The 27864-nt window shown below is 43.1% G+C and overlaps 1 protein-coding gene across 12 annotated transcripts in view; it reads right to left on the bottom strand.

Moving 5' to 3' along the window:
* KMT2C (lysine methyltransferase 2C) overlaps nt 1-27864 on the bottom strand; it is a 302604-nt gene that overhangs the window by 171504 nt on the left and 103236 nt on the right. For all 12 annotated transcript variants that reach the window (XM_068235906.1, XM_068235894.1, XM_068235898.1 and 9 more), the window contains exon 4: nt 18767-18949. In XM_068235906.1, coding sequence (XP_068092007.1) covers nt 18767-18949 — 183 coding nt within the window. The remainder of the gene's footprint in view (nt 1-18766; nt 18950-27864) is intronic.

Genomic DNA, 27864 nt, shown 5'->3' with positions numbered 1-27864 from the left:
GATACACAAGGAGGAGGGCACTGTCAAAGGTTTAAAATCTAAAGGGAGGGGGTGGTGACATGATAGGGGGGGGGGTGCATCAAGAGGTTTTTGGCAGAGAGACTTAGAACATTGGTGAGGAGGGGTAGGGCTTCTTGATTAGAGTAAGACACTGTACACAGCGCTGTAGAGGTCCGCGCCATATTATACTATCTAATAATTTTGCAATTCTTGACGAATAATTACAAGAATGTTCCCTATTGGTCTACCCCAAAGACTCACCCAGCCCCAATCCGTTCCATGACATAAAGTAGTTTTTTTTAATGGACTGGTTGGTTAATACCTGAATTCTGGGCTGTTCTGTGTAGTGATGTGACCAGTGACTATTTGTTTCCTGAATGTATTGCCAGACTGCATCTGGGATATGCAGTGTCTGGACTACATTGACCCCACTAATGGCCCTCCTCCGATTCTATAGTCACAGAGAGAGTGCAAACCATGCGACACCCATCGTAGGCACAGTTGGAGGGTGAGGAGCAGCCAAAGATGAGGGAAGTTGGTCAAAACAACATTTCTTATAGGGAAAGCATTTTTTGCATGCAAGGTTATTGTACTGAACTGGATGTACCCTACATTACCTAGGATAGCCCTTAGGGGGAAAAAAAAAAGTATGGATAATAATCTTACATTGGAAAAGGTTACATATAAGAATAGGGGTTGCATTAAAAAACACCATAAGATATGAGACGTTTGGCTGGAAAGCAGGGCTATGGAGTCGATACAAAAATTATCCGACTCCAACTCCAGGTACCCAAAAAGGCTCAGACTCCTCGACTCCAACTCCTTAGTCTCTTACCAGAACTAAGGATTTGGTACAAATGATCCGACTCCCAATCCTCAGTTTACGAAACCACCGACTCCAACCCCAGGTACCCAAAATTGCTCCGACTCAGACTCCTAGACTCCGAATCAAACTCTACAGCCCTGCTGGAAAGTCCACTTATGGTGTCCACCCACTACTGGGCTGAGATCTACATCTGTCCTCAATCAGTCTTGCATTTTATTAAACTACACAGCATAATGCCCCAAGTTTATTGATTGTATTTTCTATTAGTAAATGTTTGTCAAGTTATTTGTTTACCAGTATTATTGATATGACAGGTGTATTCACCATTCTTGTGAATTTTCCTGTTTCCTGTTAATGGGTTTTCCCTTTTAGGGTGAATTTATCCACACAAGTGTATGCCATCTGTACATCTACTGTTTATTCTGCTTAGATATGAATGGCTGTACTGATATTATCTGTCATGTATTCAGTGATATGCTGGTAAACAAAAAGAGTTTGAAAAAAATAATAATTGAACTACTTTTTGCATACAAATCATGCAGAAATTGAAGGCCAGGAAGGTGAGGCCTCCAGTACTTGTTTAACCACTTCATCGACCACTACAATATATCTACATCCTCTGTGACTTCATCTAAGCCACGAGTCAGTAGATATACGTCTTGTAGCAGAAGCAGTGCTGTGCATGATTGGGCTTGCTCCTGTGCACATTTCTGACACTATCTGATGCAGCACTAATTGGTGAACGGGAATATATGTTCCCTGAGCTAATGAGATTGATTTTTCCCGTTAAAAAATACTTTTATTTTCTCAGTTCATAGTGAAAAATACACTCTGTAGCATTATTTTAAAATCAAATATCTTCACCATGAATTGTGACAGGAACATAATCTAAGTGTTGTGATAAACGGTAAGAATGGCCAAACAAGATTTGTGTTTATGTACAGTAGCACTTTTTATTTTTAAACTGGAATTAGAAAAAATATTTCTCAGTTTTACATTTTTTCCTTGTTTTCCCAATAAAATTCATTAAAAAAAAAAACTAAATTGTTTGAGGGAAAAATTGGCTTACAATGAAAGTCTAGTTTGTCTTGAAAAAAAAAATATATTACATTTTTATATCATAAGTAGGGATAAAGTTATTGCTGATTAAATAATGATATAGCTAAACTGTCAAACCTGCTCTGGTCCATTAGAGGGAAACGAGGTCTGGATGCGAAGTGGTTAAATCAATAAAATACCAAACAGATAAATACTAGTAAAGACAAGGTCTGCTTTTTTATTTTTTACAACACCTAGTAGCTGCAGAGAGCAAAGGTGCAGCAAGTTGTGGATCTTCATTACAAGGCCCAAGGACCTGCAGGTGTGGTTGTGGAGCAGCAAGCACTGGGGGCCTAATGGCAGGCACAGGTTTGTGGGTAGGGATATGAGTGCATATTGATGGGTGTACTTTACAAGTACACATTTAGTTTAACAGTCAGAAGTAGATCTTTGGCCACATTAGATTTCTAGTGCTAATAATGATCCAAAACATAAGAGGAAAGAGGCAATTCATTCACATATAGCCGGTATGGTTGTGAAAGTCAGGGCTCTGCCCAGACTACTATGAAGGCAAATAAATTGTTAAGTGGAGTAAAAGAAACTGGGAAGTGTTTGTGTTAGTGTGGGATGAGATCAGCCCCATTACTGGTGCGCAGCTACAGCTGCTGCAGGGAGATGAAACGCACCGCAGGGTCCTACAGCCTCCCACTCCGTAATAAATGAATCACACAGCTAAAGTAGAAGCAATTCCTTTATCTGCTCTTCCCCTTCTGACTTCTCTGAACAAAACACAGCGCCATTTACCTAATCATCTGCTGTGAAAATAAGTGTTTTCCCAAGTCAGTACAAAAGCAGCGAGTTTGTGTATGCTGCTGCTGCTGCTCCTCAGACGTATGCTATAGAAGGCAGTATACTACTGCTAATAACTGACAGCAGACCATACACAGGCATCAATATAAACACAGGAGCCACGTTTTACGCTTGTCTTTTATTGTGTTATACCAGACGACAGCCAAGAACAAAAACATTCTATCTGATAGTCTACAGAACAGAATAATACCCTTCAAAACAATCTATTTATACTATTAATCTATTTATACTAGTACTAGTACAGACTAGCATTGTGAGGAAACGCGGAAAAGCCGCCGCAAAGAGAGTGACGCGGCTGTTTCCGTGTCTAACATGGCGGCACAACGCGAAGAAACCGCCGCATGGGCAGAGCGGTGGAGTCCGCGTTGGAGGCGGCAGATTGCACGCATGGCAGAGCAGCTGACATTGCGGCCGGACGTGGGGAAACCGCCGCTCGCTTAGAGAGCGGGGCGGCGGTCCCCGCGCCTGAATCAATGGTTACATTGCAAGACATGTCTGGTGTGGCTGGGACTGCTAGTCCACACAGATTCAGAAGGGCGCGCGCTGAGAGGCAGAGCTTATATGACAGCCAGAAAAGGGTCAGCTGACCAGGCTGGTCAGCTGACATTTTCACCACCTGCCATTGGTCCAGCACTTAGGGGAGGCGCAGGAGAGCGCTTTACTATATATACTGGGTGTTGGGCATTCTCTGGTTGTCTGCCGTTGCGATCACAACGTGGTAGCACTCAGACCTTGTCTGTATCTGTGTTCTAGCATAGTTTCCAAAGGTGTTGACTAGAGTTGGGCCGAACCTCCGATTTTAGGTTCGCGAACCAGGTTCGCGAACTTCCGCGGAAGGTTCGGTTCGCGTTAAAGTTCGCGAACCGCAATAGACTTCAATGGGGATGCGAACTTTGAAAAAAAAAAATAATTATGCTGGCCACAAAAGTGATGGAAAAGATGTTTCAAGGGGTCTAACACCTGGAGGGGGGCATGGCGGAGTGGGATACACGCCAAAAGTCCCCGGGAAAAATCTGGATTTGACGAAAAGCAGCGTTTTAAGGGCAGAAATCACATTGAATGCTAAATGACAGGCCTAAAGTGCTTTAAAACATCTTGCATGTGTATACATCAATCAGGTAGTGTAATTAAGGTACTGCTTCACACTGACACACCAAACTCCACTGAACAGAACAGGTATGCAGTGGCGGGTTCACTAAACAGGTATACAGTGGCGGGTCCACTGAACAGAACAGGTATGCAGTGGCGGGTTCACTGAACAGGTATGCAGTGGCAGGATCACTGAACAGGTATGCAGTGGTGGTGGGTGGGTTCACAGAACAAGTATGCAGTGGCAGGATCACTGAACAGGTATGCAGTGGTGGGTGGGTTCACAGAACAGGTATGCAGTGGTGGGTTCACAGAACAGGTATGCAGTGGCAGGATCACTGAACAGGTATGCAGTGGTGGTGGGTGGGTTCACAGAACAAGTATGCAGTGGCAGGATCACTGAACAGGTATGCAGTGGTGGGTGGGTTCACAGAACAGGTATGCAGTGGCAGCAGGATCACTGAACAGGTATGCAGTGGTGGGTGGGTTCACAGAACAGGTATGCAGTGGTGGGTTCACAGAACAGGTATGCAGTGGCAGGATCACTGAACAGGTATGCAGTGGTGGTGGGTGGGTTCACAGAACAAGTATGCAGTGGCAGGATCACTGAACAGGTATGCAGTGGTGGGTGGGTTCACAGAACAGGTATGCAGTGGCAGCAGGATCACTGAACAGGTATGCAGTGGTGGGTGGGTTCACAGAACAGGTATGCAGTGGCAGGATCACTGAACAGGTATGCAGTGGTGGTGGGTGGGTTCACAGAACAGGTATGCAGTGGCAGGATCACAGTACAGGTATGCAGTGGGCTGAGGGCTCACTGAACAGAACAGGTATGCAGCCAGGAAGAAGTTAAGCCTAACTAATCTTTCCCTATATGAGAGACTGCAGCAGCTCGCCCTACTCTCACTAATGCAGGCACACGAGTGGCCGTAATGGCCGCCGCTGCCTGCCTTATATAAGGGGGGTGGGGCTCCAGGGGCTAGTGTAGCCTAATTGGCTACACTGGGCCTGCTGACTGTGATGTAGAGGGTCAAAGTTGACCCTCAGGTGCATTATGGGGCGAACCGAACTTCTTCCGCAAAACGTTCGCGTGCGGTACCCGCACGCGAACCACCTAAGTTCGCGCGAACCACGTTCGCCGGAGAACCGTTCGGCCCAACTCTAGTGTTGACATCAAGGCGTTCACACCTTAGCATTAGGAACATTGAATTGTATTAATTGTTATGACCTTCTGCCTGCCTGACTATTCCTCTGAACTCTGATCTTGTACCTTGCCATTTCTGATATCCTGTTGCCAAACTCTGCTCGTTCCTGGACTCTGCATTTGCCTCCTGAATCTGTACCGTATCTGTCTGTATGTTAACGACCTGGCTAGCCGACCTCGAGAACTGGCCTTACTGTTAGAGGCAGTTCCCAGACCTGTTAGTGACACCCTCCCTCTCGGGTGTCACTCACGCTCTGTCCTTCCTACCCTCAGCCTAGCTCCTCCCCCCTGGAGAGTCTAGGCCATAGGAAGGAACATACTTCTGGAGAAGTACTCAAAGTATACTGTTGCATCTTAAACACTCATTTGTTCTTCCTGGTGTCCAGAGGTTAGTAGATATATCTGATTATCGGTGATACTGCAGATCACCAATAATCGGGTATATTCTGTATTCCTGGTGAGACTGCAGTTCACCGGTAATCAGACCCTCTCTGTGTTACACCGATCGTTACAAGCATTTAGCAGATATGGTTTCATGGTCAATGAGATGTTAAAGAGAGCCTGAGGTAGGGACATAAAATAAACTATGCTACCTGATCCGGGGGGCTGTGCGGATCAGGTGGCCGCCCTCTCCGCCGCTCCTGTGGCCCGCACCTCGGTACTTTCATTTTTGTGACCCGCTGGAAGGAGAGCGAGATGCTCTGCCAGCATGCAGGGAGGCAGGGGAGCGGCCAGGGAGAAAGAGCTGCCCGATGGCAGCTGGGGAAAGCCTGCAGGAATGCCCCAAATGGGCAAGTTGAGCAGGGAATACATCTCCTCCTCTTCCCTCGAAATTAGTGACAATTATTATCGCCAATTTCCAGGGGTTATAGTGTGGTGGTGGGGGGCAGAGAGCAGAGTGGGGGGGCACAGAGGCATGTCATGAGGCATGAAACATGCCTCTGTGTCGCATCTGCCCCCCTGCCGCACCGTCTCGAATAGAAGAAGATATTCTGGCTATCAATGGGGGGGGGGGGGGGCAAGATAAAGGGGCACACATCTGGCTATGGGGGGGGAGAGGAATAAACAGGCACATCTGGCCAGCAAGGGGGGGGGGGGGTTACAGAGGCACCTATGACCAACTATGGGGGAGGGGTGGGGGTATATGTAGGAGCACATCTGGTTAACTGGGAAGGGGGGGGGGAAGAGAACAAAATTATAAAGGAGTCAAAAAAATTAAAAAAATTGGAAGCAAAATGAAAGACTGCACTTTATTTCCACATTGTACTAGGATTTAAATTCTGTAATAACCAGGACAAATGGGCAAATAAAATGTGTGGGTTTAACTTACAGTAGCAACTTTTATTTTCAAACGATAATGGCTGAAAACTGAGAAATGACAACTGTTTTTCATGTTTTACCCCTTATTCCCTTTAAAATGCATAACAAATAATATCATTCTTAGCAAAAAGGATAGGGAACTGGCTAATGGACAGAAAAAGAGTTGTGGTCAATGGATCGTACTCAAAATGGGAGACTGTTAGCAGTGGGGTCCCACAGGGGTCTGTACTGGGTCCAGTGCTCTTCAATTTATTTATTAATGACCTAGTAGATGCAGTAGTGAGCAATGTTGCTATTTTTGCAGATGATACAAAATTGTGCAGAATCACCAACTCTCAGGAAGATAGTGTCATATCGCAACAGGATCTGGATAGGATGGCTATAAGGGTACAATGGTTAATTTGCATATATTCAGCAGTGTTGCTCTGGGAGACATCTCAAGCTCACTCCAACCTGAATTATCGCAAATTCTTTCTGTTTTAGGAAAGCAAACTTTTGTTTTTCTATATGGGCACATACATGGCAGATGAAATTCAATGTTGACAAATGTAAAGTCATGCATTTTGGTCGTACCAATGGTCTAGCACCATACAAAAGAAATGGGATACAGTTGGGGACATCAAACTTGGAGAAGGACTTAGGAGTACTCATCGACAACAAGTTAAATAATCGTACTCAATGCCAAGCCGCTGCAGCTAAAGCGAACAAAATTTTGGGATGCATTAAAAGGGAAATAAAAACTTGAGATGCTAGCATAATATTGCCCCTGTTTAACTCTCTAGTAAGGCCACATCTGGAATATGGAATTCAGTTCTGGGCACCACATTACAAAAAAGATATTGCAGTTTTAGAGCAGGTGCAGAGACGAGCTACAAAATTGATACGTGGGATGGAAGGTCTCGCTTACCAAGAAAGGTTAGATAAACTGGGTTTATTTAGTCTAGAGAAAAGACGCCTTAGAGGAGATCTAATTAACATGTATAAATACATCAGAGGGAAATATAATAGCTTGGCGGATGAGCTTTTTGTCCCTAGGCCTTCTCAAAGGACTAGAGGACATGATCTGCGCATGGAGGAAAAACGTTTTAGCCATTTATTTAGGAAAGGGTTCTTTACAGTAAGAGTGATTAAGATGTGGAATGCATTGCCACAGGAAGTCGTTATGGCAAACTCTATACCTGCATTTAAAGGGGGCTTAGATGCTTTCCTTGCGTTGAAAGACATCCATGGCTACAATTACTAGGTTATGCCTAATGATGTTGATCCAGGGATTTTATCTGATTGCCATCTGGAGTCAGGAAGGAATTTTTCCCTTTTGGGGCTAATTGGACCATGCCTGGTGGGTTTTTTTTCGCCTTCCTCTAGATCAAGAGGGGTATGTGGGGGACGGGCTGGAGTTGTACTTTGTACTGGTTGAACTCGATGGACGTATGTCTTTTTTCAACCAAAATAACTATGTAACTATGTAACTATGTAACCCAAAGAAAGCCTAATTGGTGGCGGAAAAAACAAGGTATAGATCATTTATGTATGATAAGTAGTGATTAAGTTATTGGCTAATGATTGGTAGGAGTGTGAAATGTAGAATATTGCTCTGGTTTTTAAGGGGGAAAACCTTGGGGTAGGGAAGTGGTTAAAGATGAATTAAATAGTTTCCAAAAGGGGGAAAAATAGCTTTAAGGCATTGTTTACATCAGGGCCATTTCTGTGCGCTTTTCACAGTGCATTGTCCTGTACATTCTACAAGGTATTGATTTTCCCATGTAATTAAATGTTACCTTTTTTCCAGCTACCCGGCTGGAAAAAATTTCTGGGGAGAACACTGGTGCACTGAGCTCTAAAGCGCACATTAATGCAAGTGAATGGGTGTGCGTTTTTTAGTGCATAAAAGCACATGGGTTTTTTTTTACCCCTAATTGAAAAAATACATTTTCATATCAAAAAGCGTTGACAACTGCTACAATAAGCAAAACATACTGGAACGCACTGAAACGCGCACAAGCGCATGCGGTTTTTTATCATGCGCTTTTACACGTTTCTCAACGCACCCAATGTGAACAAGACCTATAAAATAAAGGTGAATGTAAAGGAAATATATGAAAACTATACTTTATTTATTATCTGTATGAGATAGGAGCATTCAATAGAGACAATAAATGTATGCAGTTTAGAGGATGGCTGTGGAAATACTGTATGCCCCACTCGAGGAAATGCCCGGCAAGTATTTCTATAAATAAAAATTTCTATAGAGCTGAGAAAATGCAAATACTCAAGAGGTTACTGAAGTGTCACTGCATGATATAATAAACAGGCCCCGCCTTCAGATAATGTGCCACAGACTGTGACACAGTAATTCTGGTTCTAGAGACAAGGTAAGAAAAAAGTCACAACACATTCTTAGCAACTTCAAGCATCTCAGCCACTATTCCCTGTGACAAAGAGGGCCCAACTGCTGCCAAGCACACAAAAAACTTATTTCTGATCCCCATGGCTTCAAACTGTAACCCTGTTTTTTTGTTGGTGGGGGTGGGGGGAGTGTTCCCCCTTGAAATGGAACCAGAAGTGAGAGGCATAAAGTGGCTGTCATATTTGTTGCCTTTTCAACAATACCAGTTGCCTGACTTTCTGATGCCCATTCTGGCATAAATAGCATCTGAATCAGCACAGCAGAAACAAGCATGCAGCTAATTCAATCAGACTTCAGTCAGAGCACCTGATCTGCATGCTTGCTCAGGGTCTATGGCTAAAAGTATTAGAGAAAGCAGATCAGCCAGGAATTTTGCATTGTCTCCACATTCCTTTCACTTGAGGTGTGCTTTAAATTTTTGGGCTATGGAGTTGGAGTCAAGAAGTTGGAGCAATTTTGGGTACCTGCAGTCGGTAGTTTCATAAACTGAGGCATCGGAGTTAGAGAATTTTTGTACCAACTCCCCAGACCTGACTCTATATGGACTGAATTAGCCTCATGATTTGCATTGGTTGTTATAAATGCATGATGTCGACGAGACAGGACAAAAGGGACAGGAGAACAAAGCAAAAACCTGAACTGAATTGTAATTTACTAGCACAGTCTACACAGGTACAACTTGCCATGATCTGGCTTACTAAATTGTTAAAGCGGTATTGTCAGGTGCAGGGGGCGGCGATGGGGACAACATGTGCCCCGTCATATGCCAACCTGTACCTGGGGGAGTGGGAACGAAATTTATTTGCCAACGATGACCTCTCGATGTACCTGTGCCGGATTTTGGTCTGGCACAGGTACATAGATGACATCTTTATGCTTTGGCCGGGTGACCAGAGGGATTTGAGTATATTCATGGAATGTCTAAATAGGAACGATCGAAATCTGCGGTTTACTTTTAGTTGCGATCAACATTCTATCTCTTTTTTTGGATCTTATGGTGGTTTGTGATCGCACGGGGACTATACATACTACTCTATATAGGAAGGAGACGTCAACTAATGCCCTCCTACAGGCCACCAGCTGTCATCCGGCACATACAGTGAGGGGTATTCCAACCGGACAATATTTGAGAGTTCGACGTAACTGCACCAGCGATAAGTCATTCATACAGGAGGCAGGGGCTTTGCGCACACGTTTCCAGGCACGGGGTTACAGTGATAAGGTCCTTAGACAGGCTTTTAAAAGAGCACATGGTAGCGATCGGGCCAGACTACTCAATTCAAACAAAATAACTGAATCCACTAATCAGCAGACGAGGTTCTGTACTCGATATTGCTCGGAGCATGATTTGATCACGCATGCCCTGGACAAATATTGGTACATTTTATGCAATGATCCACAACTATCCCTCTTTGTTACACCAAAACCCAAGGTTGCCTTCCGCAGAGCACCCTCACTCAGGGACTCCTTGGTCAGGAGTCACTTTGACGGTGTGGATGGTCCAAGACCGCATTGTCGGATCCTTGGTACCTATACCTGCGGGGGCTGCAAGTTTTGTAGATATATGTATGTTGGTGGATCTGTCTTGCTTCCAGACGAGGAGGCAGTGGAGGTTATCGCACTATGTCAACTGTATGACAAAATTCGTGGTATATATGCTAATGTGCCCCTGTGGGGCTTTTTACATTGGTAAAACAACGCGAGAACTACGGGAACGTGTTTCAGAACATATTAAGAGTATTAAAAGTGTGAACTCCACTGCGCCCGTCGGCCAGCATTTTAGACAATGCCATGGCGGCAATTACAGCGGCCTTAGAGCCGTTGGATTGGATCGCATACATGGGTCGATTAGGGGTGGTAACCAGGATAGATTGCTTAAACAGAAGGAATGTCGATGGATCTTTGATTTAAAAGCAACAGCTCCCCCCGGTTTAAATGAGATGGAGGGCTTTGCATCTTTTTTACCTGCATAGCCCTGTTATTGATATCTCAGATGGTAGACGGGTGCTCCTAAACCTTCTCCCGCTCCCCTGGGACACTGCCTTGCTGCACTGCCTCGGTGGCAGTGGGTCCAAGCTGGGGGCTGCTCCTCCGACACTGTACTGGACATCTCTCTTTATATATATATATATATATATATATATATATATATATATATATATATATATATATATATATATATATATATATATATATGTTAGGGATTGAGGCGTATATTAAGCCCTTATGGTTTCTAATTGCTGCCTTATGTAGCAATGTAGACACATGCTTTTGATATTCCAGTTAAATGCATGGCTGTTTATTGCAGGTTTTGTGTGATGTATGTGACTGTTGTATGTCATTTGGTTGCCTTTTGGCAGTTGTGTTGGTACCCTTGGTGGCGGTCCGCTCCGTCCTGTGCCCCCCTCCGCATGTGTATGCGGGGTTCCGTGTTGTCCCGGGTCGCCTGGGCGGCGGGACTCCTGGCGGCACTGCGCGGTTGATATGCGTCGTCCCCTTTCCCCTCCCTGAACGCCGGTTTGCTGCGTCAGGAGGTGGATGTGTATTGGTGGACGGCGCGTGTCGCCGTCATTGGGTGGTGGGCGCGACCGGAGTGTTCCGCCCCTCGGGTTAGTGATTGGCTCAAACAGCCAATTTAATGTTAGGTTGGATGTTCAGCGGTGAGCCACGCCCCCTGAGGAAACGAGCAGGAAGCTCGTGAAACATGTCGGGGCTATAGGTGGCGTCACCGCGTGTTTGCCCCACTCTTCTGCTGCCCCAACTGCCTGGATCCCCTCCATACGACGGGCACAGACAATCCTGAGGGGCCTCATACAGCAACATTGCCCCACTGTTCAGGAGAAACTTGCGAACTCTGAAACCAACTCAAGCACTTGGCAATCTTCCCTGGTGAGCCATATCAAAGGTACTTTATGCTGGAAGACTGACAGCTGTGAGCTGAAGGCATGTATGCCTATACTGGAAACACTCAGCCACTGCTTGCTTGCATACTGCCAGCGTGTTCATGGTGTTCACAGGACATGTGATGCAACGCTTCTGCTATTTGCCATTATAGAGCTGCTTGCTATATGCTGATCGCTTGGGAGGATAATTGTGTACTACATGTGCTGTAACCAACTAACCTCAAGCCTTTATCTCTAATGCTGTGACCAACGCTATTTTTGCTACCAGTCTGTGATGACATTGTACCTCTACATCTGCCTGCTTTGCATGAGCTGGTCAGAGGGTGATTGCTTTTTTCTTAGCCACTAGGAGCCACTCCAATTTTCAATAACATTGGACTGTGTGACATCAAGCGTTCTCTGACCTCCATTCAGCTAGTTGATAGTATATGAATCATAATCTCTGATCAATTTTTGATGTATATGGCAGTGCACCTTATATGTTGGCCACCAAATGGGTTGCATGATGTGTGTGATTGGATGGATATAGGGAGCTCCCAGGTAGCAATATAGGGCAGTAGGGTATTGAGGTTTGGGCAATTTTAATATTTTGTATATGTTTTTTGATACTCATTAAAGTGTTCTGATAAATGTATTCCTTGTATATATATTTTTGGTGTGTAACGTCTGCCCCATGATTCCTTCCTAGTAAATTTGTGCTATTGTCAGCATAAAAATCAAATTTCAACAGCAACTGGTCTGAGTGTATAAAGTGATAAAGATGCTAATCCTGCATTCAAAACTTTTTCTGCTGTTATGGTTTGGAGTTATCACATACTTTAGGAGCACTGGCCCTAGTGCCAAACAGTGCCAAAAAGTTGAATGCTGGGAGTTATTTTTATCTATAATATATTCCTCCTCATCCATTTATTTCCCTGCCTAGCTGATCACTTGTGTTTACAAGCAAGGCTGAGGTGACTCAGTGATTGGATGTGTACATAAAAAAAAAAAAAAGACTCTGGGAGGAGGGCAGCTAATGAATACATAATGAGCAAGAGAAGGGGGGGGGGGGGGAACAAGAGTCAGGAAGGATATGATGTCAGCATTAAGCTTGGCAAGATGGCCACTGCCTAGAATAGGATTTTCTGCTTTTCCTTTGTAAAATTCACAGGAATCATTACGTGGATAGCACAATACATCTGTTATGTAAGTAGAAGTCGTATTTATCTACTTATTTATGTGTTTTTTATTTCTAGGTTAGCATGGGTGTCGCTTGTTCTTTAATATAAGCTACATGTTTCAAAACAAATGGAAAAGCTGATATTTTAATTATTTCCTTTTTGTACCAATTATTGTCACATTCCTCAGCTTGTCAACATGATGTAGTTTTAATGGCAAAACTAATTTTAGCTAAAGAAAGCTGCTCGGTTTACAATCCTGTTTTTATAACAACATACAGAATTTACAGTTTTAGATCTGTCTAGAATACACAACATTTCTATCATATTTGCTTTGTTATACTTTTGTAAATCTAGTAAAATATTAGAAGTAAACATTTCAGTAATGGGTGAGCAAAAGCGAAGATCGCATTTGGGTTCAAAAGTTTAAGATTAGTCTGTGTGGCAGATTAATGACCTTTATACCCCCCCCCCCCCCCCAAAAAAAAACAAAAAAACAAAAACCAACAAACTTCTGTCAACAATGAAAAGTAAAGGTTTCCCTTTAAACACAAAATAAGACTAAAGGGTTCCAGGAAAGTCCTCAATAAGCGTACATTTAAATGCACACAACAGCACATCTACGTCTGGTGGAGAAAGTGCCCAAATATCAGACCCAGTCAGTTCAAGAAGAACATTTTGTATCTAAGTACCAGCAGGAAATCTGCCCTCCCCCCTTTCCAATTACCGACAAAAATTATTAACCGAAACAACCTGGCCAAGGATGTTACCCTGTATCAAATGAAGACTCCTTAGTCAGGAAATGTATACATAGTGATAATTAAATATCTGGCACGCTGATGTGTATTCTCTTTAGAAGCTCTGCAAAGTGCACTAAGCTGTAAAGTTGCTAACAAGCTCAGATTGTGAAACTGCTGATGGTAGAGTTACGGTTCCCAAACCCACTGTTTGGGTTGAAGCAGGAACTCAAGTGAGATGGAGTCCCTGTAGTGATTACTGGTACCAGGGGGGCAGTACTTGCAATATGGTGCGGAATGCACAGCTGCAAGATCTACCCAGTAATTAATTACATATACTCTACAAGCGGCAAATAATTCATACCGAAAATGTGTGTTCAATTTCTCTTTATATTTTAAAGTGGACCCTCAATAAAAATGACATATCGTAAAGCATCATGCTATAAGTTAACAATACAAATGTACTCTATCCTTACTAGCTTAATAATAAAAATACTGCCCCCAAATATTTGCAAGTCAATTTTTACAGACAATGTGAAAATACATTTATGAGATAATAAATTCCATGTGTATTATGGATGATAAGAAGAACATTAGCAGCAAAGAAGAGAGTGTCATTTTTTATTTTCAGTTATATAGCTTTTTTTATAACACTGCATCAGACTTACGACCCTTTGAACTTTCCTGCAGTAAAACCTCATCTCAGGCTGTTTGTTGTCAGTTTAAGCTCTTCAGAAAACAGGACTGACTTCAACCAAGTTGTGACTAGCTCAGAGAGGCTCTTTTGCATAGATCCTCTTCCTGTACTAGAAAACAGAAAGGGACTTCACACGATTTCTTAGTAGGGGTAGTATCATATGTGAATGATTATCTCATATCACATGTCACTTCAGGTTCACTGTAAATTACTTTAATCAAATATGCCAGAAATCTTTTAACAGCCTCTAATTACATCTATTCTACTTAAAGAGAATCTGTACTCTAAAATTCTTACAATAAAAAGCATACCATTCTATTCATTATGTTCTCCTGGGCCCCTCTTTGCTGTTTCTGCCACTCCCTGCTGCAATCCTGACTTGTAATCAGGGCTGTGGAGTCGGTCCAAAAATCCACCAACTCCGACTCCTCAGTTTAGGATTCCACCGACTCCGACTCCTCTAATTTGCATATTACAATTTTGTTGATTAAAAGTATGTAACATGAAATTCGTCTCTTAACTGCCAACGCTTAGGAATTTTACAAGACAACTGAAGTGAGAAGGAGATGTAGACTACTATATTTATTCCCTTTAGACTAAAACTAGTCCTTGGTAAGAGTACTTGTAAAAGGTACAAACCGGAACAAAGAACATCTATCAGGCCCTAGGCAATGTAAGTGTGGGTACATGTAAGAATGATGTGCAGGTACTCTGCAGGGGAATGAGGAGATTGTAAACAGACAACACCTCTGTGTTCAATGTGCACAGCATTCTCAGTGGATTCCCTGCAGCTCTGTGGGGAGTGCATATGTAGAGTATAGTACTACTGTGTAACAAAGTAAACCTGAGACAGATGAAATTAAAGTTTTATACATACTTGGGGCTTCCTCCAGCCACCTTCAGGATAATCAGTCCCTCGTTGTCCTCCTCCACCATCTGGATCTTCTGCTATGAGTCCAGGTACTTGAGCCAGTTGGGCATAGTGCGCAGGCACACACTCCACCGCCAGGAGCATACTACACCTGTGCAGCACTATTGCGCAGGTGCAGAATGTTCCTGGCTGTGGGAGCGGCATGCGGCCGGACAGCACTGACTGGCTGAATTACCAGGACTCATAGCAGAAGATCCGGGTGGTGGAGGACAGCGAGGGACTGATTAGCCTGAAGGGGGCTGGAATAAGCCCCAGGTATGTATAAAACTCTACTTTTCATCCGTCTCAGTTACCCTTTAATTTGTAGTCACCAAACCAAATTTTAATAACATATCAAATTATTTGATTTCATCAGCGAAGGGAGTGCATACATTTGCATAAATCAGCATCAATGCAGAATTTCCATCTCGTTGACCATCTCTATTAGACACAGCTACACATCAGGCTTTATTTCTACAGCATAGATGTTATTTAGTATATATAAGAGATTCCTGTGTACACATCATATATACAGTCACAATCAGATATGTATATCTGACCTTAAAAATACGGGGACTGCTTTATTGAAGCAGCACAAGTAACTAATTTTGATTGGTTTATTTCATTTTTGTGGACTAAGCACAGCTATTACTGTATACATAAATTATTTTTAATGACTATTATCTGAGAAATAGAAAATGTTATCATATTTTCTATTTTAATTACAGTTACAAATTCATTAGGAGTCGGAGTCGGTGCATTTTTTCCCGACTCCGACTCCAGGCACCCAAAATTGCCCGACTCCACAGCCCTGCAAGTTGTAATTGCCTGTTTTAGGCAGGGTTTACAAACAAAAGACATAGCTGCTAACCAGCTTGTAATAGGCTGAGAGGAGCTCAGTCTGTGACTCACACAGAGCCTGCAGGGTAATGGCGAGGGTGTGTATAGCTTCTATCCTATCACAAGCAGAGCAGCACATTCCTGCCTGAGCCCGACAAAGCCACCAGAGGAAAGAAGATTAGATTATATAACAGAGATAATACGGCCACTGTGCAACTAGGAAAGACTGCAGTAAGACAGACCACATTAGAACAGAAGAAATAAGGCTGAAAATTTTGTTACAGAGTCTCTTTAAGACAGATTACAGCAGGAGTCCCCAAACGTTTTGGGTCGAGGGCCGGGTCAACATACTTCAGACTGCTGGAGGGCCGGAGTATACATAAAATAATGTAGAAGTATTTGTGGGCATACCCAGTGAAGCATACCCAGGTGACAACCTGCAGTCCAATTGGAAAGCAGTGTCACCTGATGTGGAATTTGATTGGAAACCAGCGAATTACTGCTTTCTGGCTTCCATGTGGATGGGTGGTGCCAGTACTGTTATTCTATATGCGGACCACCAATATTTAAAGATGTAGCTGACCGCATCTGTAAGTAATACATTTTGTGTGTGGGGGCCGGTAAAAAAGCCTCAGGGGGGCCACATTCGGCCTGCGGGCCTTAGTTTGAGGACCACTGATTTACAGAGTAAAAAGTATGATCGGTAAATGAGTGGATGGTGGGTTGATCGATAGCTGCATAGTTTTTTTTTTTTTTTTACTGTATTTACAAGTATAGGGCTAACAAAGGCGTTTCATCATCTTTTCTTCAAACTATTTCCTTGTTTAAAGGTCTTGCACACACAAGTACATTTTTTGCCAAAAGCATGTTACTCTGACATTTTATAGACATTTTCATGTCATGATCATAAAGGTCAAGTCACATGATTGTATGAGCTACAATCACATATCTTACATTATCTCTCAGGTGTCAAGATATCCATCATTCGGAATATACAGAATTCAAGAGAAATTATGGCTTGATTTATCTTTGATCAAACTTCAGCAGAAATCTGAAAGACTGAATGCTGCAGTGTAGCAAATGGGTGGCTTTCTTGAGTTGTGGAAAACCTGTATCCTGTGGTTTGTGGAGGGAGATGCCTCAGTTATAAATTGTCCCTTTCTCCGGTTTCCATCACTAAGCTGCTCTTTTTAGCCATCATCTTAAATTTGAGGTCCAGCACTGGGGATGGACTTATACTTGATGTTGGCAAATATAGCTGGCATCGCCTGCTGAATAAACATTTCTTTTGCCCTATTAGACTTGATAGGTTGAGACATTGAAAAAGGTTTTCACACTTGTAGATAAATAAATAAAAAAATTGTGGGTAACCAATTATCAAGTTGGTATCTGGGAAAGGGCACTGTGGTGATACAAAGTGCAGGCAAACTAAGCTTCATGTACACACTAGATTAAACTCGGCCGAGGTGGACAATAAAAAACACCTTAGCCAAGAATCCAGCATACATCTACCAGATTATAGCTAGTGGTGGTGTTCAAATAATGCTGCGCAGAGCAGTTCAGCACCTTTATGTTCGGAGAGTGAGGGAGTTGCATTCTATGTCGCGCTTCATGTGGCCTCTGGCTTGAAGGAGAAGCATCAGAGTCCCGACGCAAAATGCAACTTCATGATGCTCTCCAATCATAAAGGTGCTGAACTGTTCTGTACAGCATTATCCAGGTTAATGAATAAGGAAACGGAGATCCAAACACCACCACTATTTATAGCAGCCACCCACTGCTCAGGACCCAAACGTCTGTGCAGCCCCTGATCATACTGCCCCCCCCCACTCAACCATCCCCTGGAAAGCTGCTCCACATGTCATCCCTGTGCCCCTCCCTCCACAGTAACAGACATGATGCTAATCTGCAGGCTAAAGACACATCTGTTCAGCATCGTGCACCAAACTGTCTGCCGAGAGATCGATTCCAATACCCGTCAGGCAACACTCCTCATAAGTGTGTTCAAGGCTTAACACATCCTGCATCCCAAACCTGAAATCGCTTAATTGTGTGTAAGGCTAAACCCTTGTGTACACATAACCAACCCCCCCCCCCACCCACCCACCCAGTAGTCCTTTAACCAAAATTTTACGATCAATATACAAATGTTGACAAAATTTACTGAACACCGAAGACTTCCGAAGCCTCCCTTTTCTGCGGTGGAAAGAGCAGTATTTGACCAAATTAGTTGAATACTGCAATGGGGGAGCCAGCGCTGGAACGGGGACCAGGAGAGGAGCTGGAAGGCTCTATAGGATCCAGAGTCTTCCCTCTCCTTAGGTAAATATCTGGCTTTTTTTTTTTTTAAGCATGAATCCCATTGACTTTAGCAAAGTACAACTACTGCTGACCTTCTCATGCACACTATACAAACACTGGCGGTTCTCTGCTGATTCATGCACTGTGTGGAAGATCTGAGGAATTTGCATGGCAATTTAATTGTCACAACAAAATCATAAAACTAAGAGGATGGAGCCTTCCACTCCTGTTTACTATGTCCAGCTGCGCCATTCTAAACATTTATTTTGCAATTATCTTGTATAAACGGACACAAAATCCCCAAGCTTTTCCAACCTCTCTTTACCTTATTCAAAAGTGAAAAAAAAAAAAACACACAAGAAAATAAATCATAACTGCCTGGAATAGGACTTGAGTAAAGGGTCTAAATAATCCATATACCATTTCAGTCTATAGACATTAACTTTAGGAGTTCACTTTATACTCACTTTCGTTGGCCTCGCCTTGTCTTTCCCGTAGCTTTACACGTCGCATTGCTGCCGCCTGGGTCTTTGTTTTCAGTCAGCGATTTCCATGGCAGGATGAAGTCAGGAGTTGGACTAATGTGTTTTAATTCCCCTTGCCCCAAGAGACTCCGTTCACCACAGTAACAGAAAGCACAAAGTTGTTCACTGCAACAAAGAGAAAAATGTGATTAAGAACTTAGTTTATCACTTGAAGTGTAAATCTATCACAAAAACCACCCATGGCAATAGCCATGTATTTATGGTGTCTACTGGAAGAAACCACATATTGTCCAAGGACATCTTCCTACATAAAAAGATGGCATCCCCTCAGACATGTACAATTTCCTGTGTGATACATGAATAAATACAGAAAACCATGAGACACTGGAGAGGATGACATTTTGCATCCTGATCTCCACAGACCTTGGGTGAGCCATCCACTAATGTCAAACCAGAAAGAGGAGAATTCTGGGAAGCTGTGCACACTAAACTAAATACTGTTGCCATGGTTTCAACAGCTTCAAAGGATGTTTCTACATTATGTTGCTGCTTGTGTATGTTCCTCAGCTTCTGCCCCTGCTGTGCATAACATGAAACAGCGCTCACAATGAAGATCTAACAGATTGCTAGTCATAGTATTTTTATTGTATTTCTATGCATTTCATTCTATTTCTATAACAGTATATGCTCCTATAATAATTTGTGTCTTTGGGTAAAGGACGGGTTGCCATTTTGTGTTCTCAGTGAGTAAAATTTTAAGGTTCCCAATAATGGTGGAATTTTTGGTAAATTATTTTTGTATACACATCATATTTAGATCAAAGGAGGATATTTTAAATCTATCTAGATCATTCAAGTATTCAATTTGCAGATTACAATCTTGTTGACTGAAAGTATGTAACATGAAATTCGTCTCTTAACTGCCAACGCTTAGGAATTTTACAAGACAACTGAAGTGAGAAGGATATGTAGACTACTATATTTATTCCCTTTAGACTAAAACTAGTCCTTGGTAAGAGTACTTGTAAAAGGTACAGACCAGAACAAAGAACATCTATGAGGCCCTAGGCAATGTAAGTGTGGGTACATGTAAGAGTGATGTGCATGTACTCTGCAGGGGAATAAGGGGATTCTTCCTCTATTACACATTCTTCATGTACAATCTGAACCAGGTTTATGGGTGATAGACAACATCTCTGTGTTCAATGTGCACAACATTCTCAGTGGATTCCCTGCAGCTCTGTGGAGAGTGCATATGTAGAGTATAGTACTACTGTGTAACAAAGTAAACCTGAGACAGATGAAATTAAAGTTTTATACACACCTGGGGCTTCCTTCAGCCCCCTTCAGGCTAATCAGTCTCTTGCTGTCCTCCTCCGCCACCTGGATCTTCTGCTATGAGCCAGTCTGGCGTAGTGCGCATGCACACACTCCACCGCCGGGAGCATACTACACCTGTGCAGCACTATTGCGCAGGTGCAGAACGCTCCTGGCTGTGGAAGCGGCATGCGGCCGGACTGCGCTGACTGGCTGAATTACCAGGACTCATAGCAGAAGATCTGGGTGGTGGAGGAGGACAGCGAGGGACTGATTAGCCTGAAGGGGACTGGAAGAAGCCCCAGGTATGTATAACACTTTTCTTTTCATCCTTCTCAGGTACCATTTAATTCGTAGTCACCAAACCAAATTTTAACAACGTATCAAATTATTTGATTTCATGAGAAAAGTACATTTGCATAAATCAGAATCAACGCAGAATTATTTCCATCTCATTGACCATCTCTATTAGTGACACGGCTACACATCAGGCTTTATTTCTACAGCATAGATGTTATTTAGTATATATAAGAGATTCCTGTGTACACATCATATATACTGTAGTCACAATCAGATGTGCATAGCTGACTTTGAAAATACGGGGACTGCTTTATTGAAGCATCACAAGTAAATAATTTTGATTGGTTTATTTCATTTTTGCGGACTAAGCACAGCTATTACTGTATATATAAATTATTTATGATGACTATTATCTGAGAAATAGAACATTTTATCATATTTTCTATTTTAATTACAGTTTAAATTCATTAGGAGTCAAGAGTCGGTGCATTTTTTCCCGACCCCGACTTCAGGCAACCAAAATTGCCCCGACTCCGACTCCACAGCTCTGGTAAATTCAGTTTATTTGACAGGATTTGGAAAGGCACACAGCTGTCTATATAAGGTCCCATGGTTAGCAGTTCATGTCAGAGCACAAACCAAGCATGAAGTGGCTGGATAGTGTACTGGTTAAGGTCACTGCCTTTTACATGGAAAATCAGGGTTTGAATTCTGGCTAGGGTCCGTACCTGTTCAGTAAGGAGTTCAAGGCAAGACTCCCTAACACTGCAGGGTAGCCTCTTGAGCGATTTTAGTCCGACAGGAGAAAGTGTTTGGATTATTATGAAGTCAAAGGAATTGCCTGTAGACGTCCGAGAACCAATTGTCTTGAGGCACAAAAGTGGGGAATGTTACAGAAAAATGTCTGCTGCTTTGAAGGTCCCAATTAGCACAGTAGCCTCCATCATCCAAATTGGTTTGAGGAACATCAATCAGAGTTTAAAGTGAACCTCCGGACTGAAAATGTACTCAGCAGAACTGAAAAGGCTTGGTGTTTCTTTAACAGTTTCACAGCATCAGAAATTTGTTTTTGTTATTGAAGACTCATTTTTAGCTGCATTTTTAGCTAAGCTCCACTCATCAAAGAAAACTGCCTGAGCTTTTTTCCCCTGATGCTGTGCAAAGCATGGGGTTTCCTATGTTGTTATTCGTGTTGCCTAGCAACTGGGAGGGGCGATCAGCACACAGGACAGTTGGAACTGTGTCTCATGCTCCCTGTCACCTCCTTCCAACCAAAAAGATGGCAGCCCTCATGAAATCAAACATTTGCCTGTTCTTTTAAAACAGGGTGGGTAAGATATATTACCCATCTATTTTAATTAACATAACTAATGTAACTTAATGACAGTATGTTTATTTAGGCTGAAGTTCCTCTTTAACCTTCCTGGCGGTAACCCCAAACGTAGTTCGAGGTAAGCCGCGTAGGAGGTTTTCTCAGGCCCTGCTGGGCCGATTTGCGGAAAATTTTTTTTGCTGCACGCAGCTAGCACATTGCTAGCTGCGTGAGCACACCGATCGCTGCAGCCCCACGCCGATTTGCTGCTATCCGCCACGCCGCAGAGCCCCCCCGAGACCCCTTGCGCTGCCTGGCTTATCAGCGCCAGGCAGCGCTGAGGGGTGGATCGGGACTCCCTTAGACGTCACGACGTCCATGACGTCGGTGACGTCATCCTGCCTCGTCGCCATGGCGACGGGGGAAGCCCTCCAGGAAATTCTGTTCAAATCCAGGAAATCCCGTTCTTTGAACGGGATTTCCTGATCGCCGATCACCGGAGGCGATCGAGAGGGTAGGGGGATGCCGCTGCACAGCAGCTATCATGTAGCGAGCCCTAGGCTCGCTACATGATTTAAAAAAAAACAAAAACGGCTGCGCTGCCACCTGGCGGTTTTTAATAGACCGCCAGGAGGGTTAATGTGCTTCCATGGCCAGCTCGGTCCCCTAACCTCAATCCTATTGAGCATTTGTGGAAAGAAGTAGAAAGATCACATCAAAGCTTGTAAATGCCACCGTCCAGTCTGACCCAATTTAGAGCTGCCAATATGTCAGCATGGGACAGCATTTCTAGGCAAAGGTATCATCATCTTGTTGGGTCCAAAAAGAATATCAGCTGCGAACAAAGCTAAAGGTGGGCCAACTCGTTATTACACTTTAGAATTCCTGCCACACCCAATCAGGACATCCTCATCCCTGAGAGCATTTAAAGGGGAACTTCAGCCTAAAGAAATATACTGTCATCAAGTTACATTAGTTATGTTAATTAGAATAGATAGGTAATATAATCGCTTACCCACCCTGTTTTAAAAGAACAGGCAAATGTTTGTGATTCATGGGGGCTGCCATCTTTGTCATGGGGGCAGCCATCTTTTTGGTTGAAAGGAGGTGACAAGGAGCAGGAGACACAGTTCCAACTGTCCTGTATCCTGATCACCCCTCCCAGCTGCACACACTAGGCTTCAAATGTCAAATTCCAAATGTAAAGAAAAAAAAAAAATTGCCCCAAAACAGCAGAACGAGAACAACAAAATCAGAAATCCCATTATGCTTTGCACAGCATCAGGGGAAAAAAGCCTGGGCAGTTTTCTTCTGTGCAGCTAAAAATGAGGCTTGTATAAGAGAAACAAAGTTCTGATGCTGTGAAACTGTTAAATAAACACCAAGCCTTTTCAGTGCTGCTGAGTAGATATTTAGTCTGGAGGTTCACTTTAAGTCCAAACTAAAAGGCCACCTGTTTAGTCTGTCATTTATGAACACCTGACTACCTCTGTAACACATTCCAGCCTGGAACCTTGTACTGAAAAGCGCTTTAGAAATGTTATTGTATTAAATTAGAGGACATATCTAATTTATTTGGCCACTAACTGTAGAGTGGGGTATAGTATTTTATTAGCTAGGCCTATTTTTACATCGGTCTCAAGCTACCAGAAAGCACACTTATCTGGCATCGGTCTATCCCGGTCAGTGCGGAATAACCGAGACTCTAATGTACATACATATGGCTGAAAAGTATGAAAATGAAATTGAATAATGCTTCTACATAGATGCAAACATTTCCGAAAAGAGTACCAGGGGAAATGTACTAATCAGCTAAGTCCAAAGGACAGCCCTATAAGGTCAGATTGGTCATGTGACCTGGTTTTGTATGCACACTTGCTTCTCCCTCACAGATTTACTCCATGCCTGTAGAGGGTCGCCCTGGTTTCCATTACAATACACATCTGGTTTCTTACACCATGTATTGGACAACACAAGGGTGGAGTAGGATCACACCCAGTGGGAGGCATCTACCTGCAGTATCACAGGTATTGCATTTGGAGCTTCATTTGGCAACTCAGCTCTGACTTGGGCTGTTGCTGCTGGGAATTTTGTTGGAGGGGGGGAGGGGGGTCTTATATCTCTATTGTATATTGTTGCACTGTACATTATCTTTTCCTGGCGAAGCGTTTCAGGGTGAAACATGTTGAAACTGGTGCCACTGTGTATATTTGCACCCTCTTATGTTGTTCACACAGTATAGGGGCAGTAGACTTTGTCAGGGCCTTATGTCAAATTGGGGCAGTGATTCTTCACCCATTGGTTACACTGACTTACATCTGTCACTGCTCAGCCCTGCATGTGTGTGAGATAGCTACACCCCTCCCTACAAATCACATATTAGGGAGGTGGAGGATCAGCGAGAACCCGAGCACACTTGTGGGGCATGTGAGCTTCCCACACGGACTCGTGTGGGGTGGTCTCTTTACGTGTCCTGTATATTATATGTTGTGTACCTTAAAGAGACTCTGTAACAAATTGTTTATCTTTATTTCTTCTATGCTATAAGTTCCTATGCCTTTTCTAATGTGGTCTGGCTTACTGCAGCTTTTCCTAATTGCACAGTAGCTGTGTTATCTCTGTTATATGATCTAATCTTCTCTCTATAGTCGGCACAGTCAGGCTGAGGCAGTCAGACTGGAATGTGCAGGGCTGCTTGTGATTAGCTAGAAGCTGTACACACCCCCTGCAGGCTCTGTGTGACTAACACACTCTGCTTAGCTGAGCCTATTAGAAGCTGGTTAGTTTGTTTGTAAACACTGCCTAAAACTGGCAATTACAAGCCAGGTTTGCAGCAGAGAATGGCAGAAACAGCACAGAGGGGACCAGGAGCACATAATGAATAGAATGGTATGCTTTTTATTGTAAGAATTTCAGAGTACAGATTCTCTTTAAAACTATTGACCTCTAGTACCTTATAGGGCTGTCCTTTGGACTTAGATTAGTAATGCTTCTACATATTAAGGTACAATCCACACCACAAATAAAAAAGCACAAATGATATATAATGCTTTGACTCAAAAAGCTCAAAAAACAAAACTGGAACTATATATACACATAACAAAGGTCCACATATTCCTTTGTCTTAAAGCAATATTTCTACCAAGAAAGCTCAACAAACATGAAAGATACCGGTTGAATTTGCAGAGATTTAGCATAGTGCAACACTAGTCATGAGTAAACGAGGCTGCAGAATTCAGTGCTGGCTCACTGGCCAGCATCTTGACTCACGTGATTTTGAAAAGCATCATACTAGACTAATTATTATTGTTTTCTTTCTTTAGTGCTGCAGATAGGGATCAGGAGTTAAACGTTGACATAAGAGCAAAACAACATCTGGAGAGGAAAGAAACCATTGTGTGCATGCACTAGGCAAGCAGCTTCAGCCGCAGAGCACTTTTTAATTTTGGTTTCTGTGTAAAAGTTTTTAAACACCAGCACTGTTTTCTGTGAATGTTTAAAGTGAACCTTAACCCTGAAAGAAAAAAAAAGTTTCACTTACCTGGGTCTTCCCCAAGCCCCCTGCAGCCGTCCTGTGCCCTCGCAGCTCCTACCTAGAGTGTCCTCCGGTCCCCCGCCGGGTCTTAGTTTCGTTTTCTGCCGACTAATAGTCGGCCCCCAGCAACGCGTCCTCTTCTTCGCCTTCCCCGCTGTCATGCTATGAACTCCCCCTTCCAGGCCCCTCTATGCAAACTGCCTGTGTATTATTTAGATTAGGGCACCTTCTCTCTTCTCTCTTATATTTTACAAGCTGGATAAATCCTCCTCTGAGCTGGCTGGGCTTTCACATACTGAGGAATTACAGACAAAGGCAAAGCTATTTGCAGGAAGAAACGAGCAGCCTGAAACTCCAGTGCATGAGAACTGCAGGGGGAAAGAAATACACAAATTATATTTTGAGATTCAAACGGAAGGGTGTATACAGCCTGCTTGTGTATGGATGTATTTTCTATGTGTGGACATACTGTACATAAACCTACTTCCTGTTTTGGTGGCCATTTTGTTTGTTTATAAACAAGCTTTTTAAAACTGTTTTTGCACTGGTATGTTTACTTTTGTGCGATTTTAACAATACAGATTCTCTTTAAGCTTGATTGTGTCCCAGAATACCGAGAACTGAGAAATGTCACAATCGCCCATCCCAAGTGCAGTCCATCACTATACACACAGCCAGTCACACTCAGAAGCGTACATTCAAAAATGGCGCAGGTTGAAGCCGAAAAACTGCTCATCCCGCTCTAGCCTAACTCCTGCCTGCGCTAAATACAACTTCCTCATCAAGTTGTAGCAACTCGGGTGGACATGTAATTCGGGTTCCGGCCATTGCTGTGCGGTGTAATGACCAAATGTTTTTGATAATTTGAGCTCAGGCTAATGCCGCCACCAAAATTTGTCACAGAGAGCCACTATAGTCATAATTCACAGTCCGAGTCAAGGTGTTTGAACAATTTTTGGGTACCTGGAGTCAGAGGTTTCATAAACCGCAAACAGGATTGAGTCTGACGAAGGCTGCACAGCCAAAAGCTTACTCTTATTCTTTTAATTTAGCTAATAAATGGTATTATCTTGATTCAAAACTTCTTGCATAAACTGAGGAGTCGGATGATTTTTGTACCCACTCCATAGCCTTGCAAGGGCTGTGGAGTCAGACTTGAGGAATTGGCGCAATTTGGGGTACCTGGAGTCAAAGTTGGTGGTTTCATAAACTGAAGTGTTGGATGATTTTTGTACAGACTCCACCCAAATCATTGACGCAGCGCTGGGCAAATTTATCTGTCTCGCACTCAGAGACCTCAAGTAATACAACTAATGGCAATATCATTACACATTCTCATGGACAGAGCCTTTAATGTACTATAAAAAAACAAACAAACTGGATTTATTAAAGTGCTTGCACTCCAAGCAGCATATCCCATACAATTATCCCCAGTCAGATCTGCACTCAACTGTGCTCTCTTAGGGCTGGTTCAGACGGGCGTTTTTGTGGCGTTTAACGCAGCGTTTCAGACGCAGCGTTTTTTGGGAACTACTGCCATCCCATGCAAGTGAATGGGAGCGTTTAGAGCTGGCTTTTGCAGGCTTTCATGAAAGCCTGGCAGTAGATCCCAGCGTTGCGTCTAGTCTCAAAAGCAACATGCTGCTTTCAGAGGCAGTAAACGCGAGGAAACAATAGCAGAGACCAAACTGCTAGCCTTGAACACTTTTCAAAAGCTTTCAAAAGCTAGCTTTTAAACGCTGGCGTTTGAACGCAATGCCAAGCAAAAGCTCAGCAGACGCCCGTGTGAACCAGCCCTTAACAGTATAACATCCCCATAGACTCCACCATACTGCATCTGATAAGCAGTGGATCTACTCTGTAACAAAGTAAATAGAAATGTGGTATATCAGTCACACTGTCCAAACTACTGTCTTGTAACTTCTATAGTTTGTATTCTCTATTATAAAGTGGCATGGAAGATGGAAGTCCAAAATAATTATAATCTGACTGTGCCAATTTAGAGCTTGTAAAAACAAAAGAAAAATCAAAAGCCCTCAATAGTGTAGTATGTTAAAGTAAATGGAAGAAACAAATTCAGTGTGAATGTATACTCACAAAGTCCGGTTACATCAAAGGCAACCACTGTGTCGGCAAGTGGGGAGATTAGACCTGACCCCACTGGGGTTAGGAAGTTGCTCCCTGTAGATCAGAATGTAGGGGGTAACACCCTTCCACCGGGGTGGACAATTTGCAATTATTAAAGTGAAAAACAAAGGCGCCAGGAAGATTAAAATGTACCAAAAACGGTTTAAAAATGGGAAGTAGTGGTGGACTTGGCTCCCTATAGAAAACTTGAATTGTCTTGTATCAGGCAAAATCTTTATTGTATACTCCAAAAACAGTGCAACACGTTTTACAAGTATTCCACCTGCTGATGGAGGCGTCTTATCTGCTGAGAGCTCGTTCCCATTACTCCCATTCACAGCCTGAGGAAGCGGGTAAAATACCTGAAAAACATGTCGCACTGTTTTTGGAGTATACAATAAAGATTTTGCCTGATACAAGACCATACAAGTCTTCAATGGGGAGGCAAGTCCACCACTACCTCCCATTTTTAAACTGTTTTAGTACATT

The sequence above is a fragment of the Hyperolius riggenbachi genome, chromosome 5 (assembly GCF_040937935.1).
Source record: "Hyperolius riggenbachi isolate aHypRig1 chromosome 5, aHypRig1.pri, whole genome shotgun sequence".
In the NCBI taxonomy this organism is placed as follows: domain Eukaryota; kingdom Metazoa; phylum Chordata; class Amphibia; order Anura; family Hyperoliidae; genus Hyperolius; species Hyperolius riggenbachi.
This window is presented reverse-complemented; position numbering and strand designations above follow the sequence as displayed.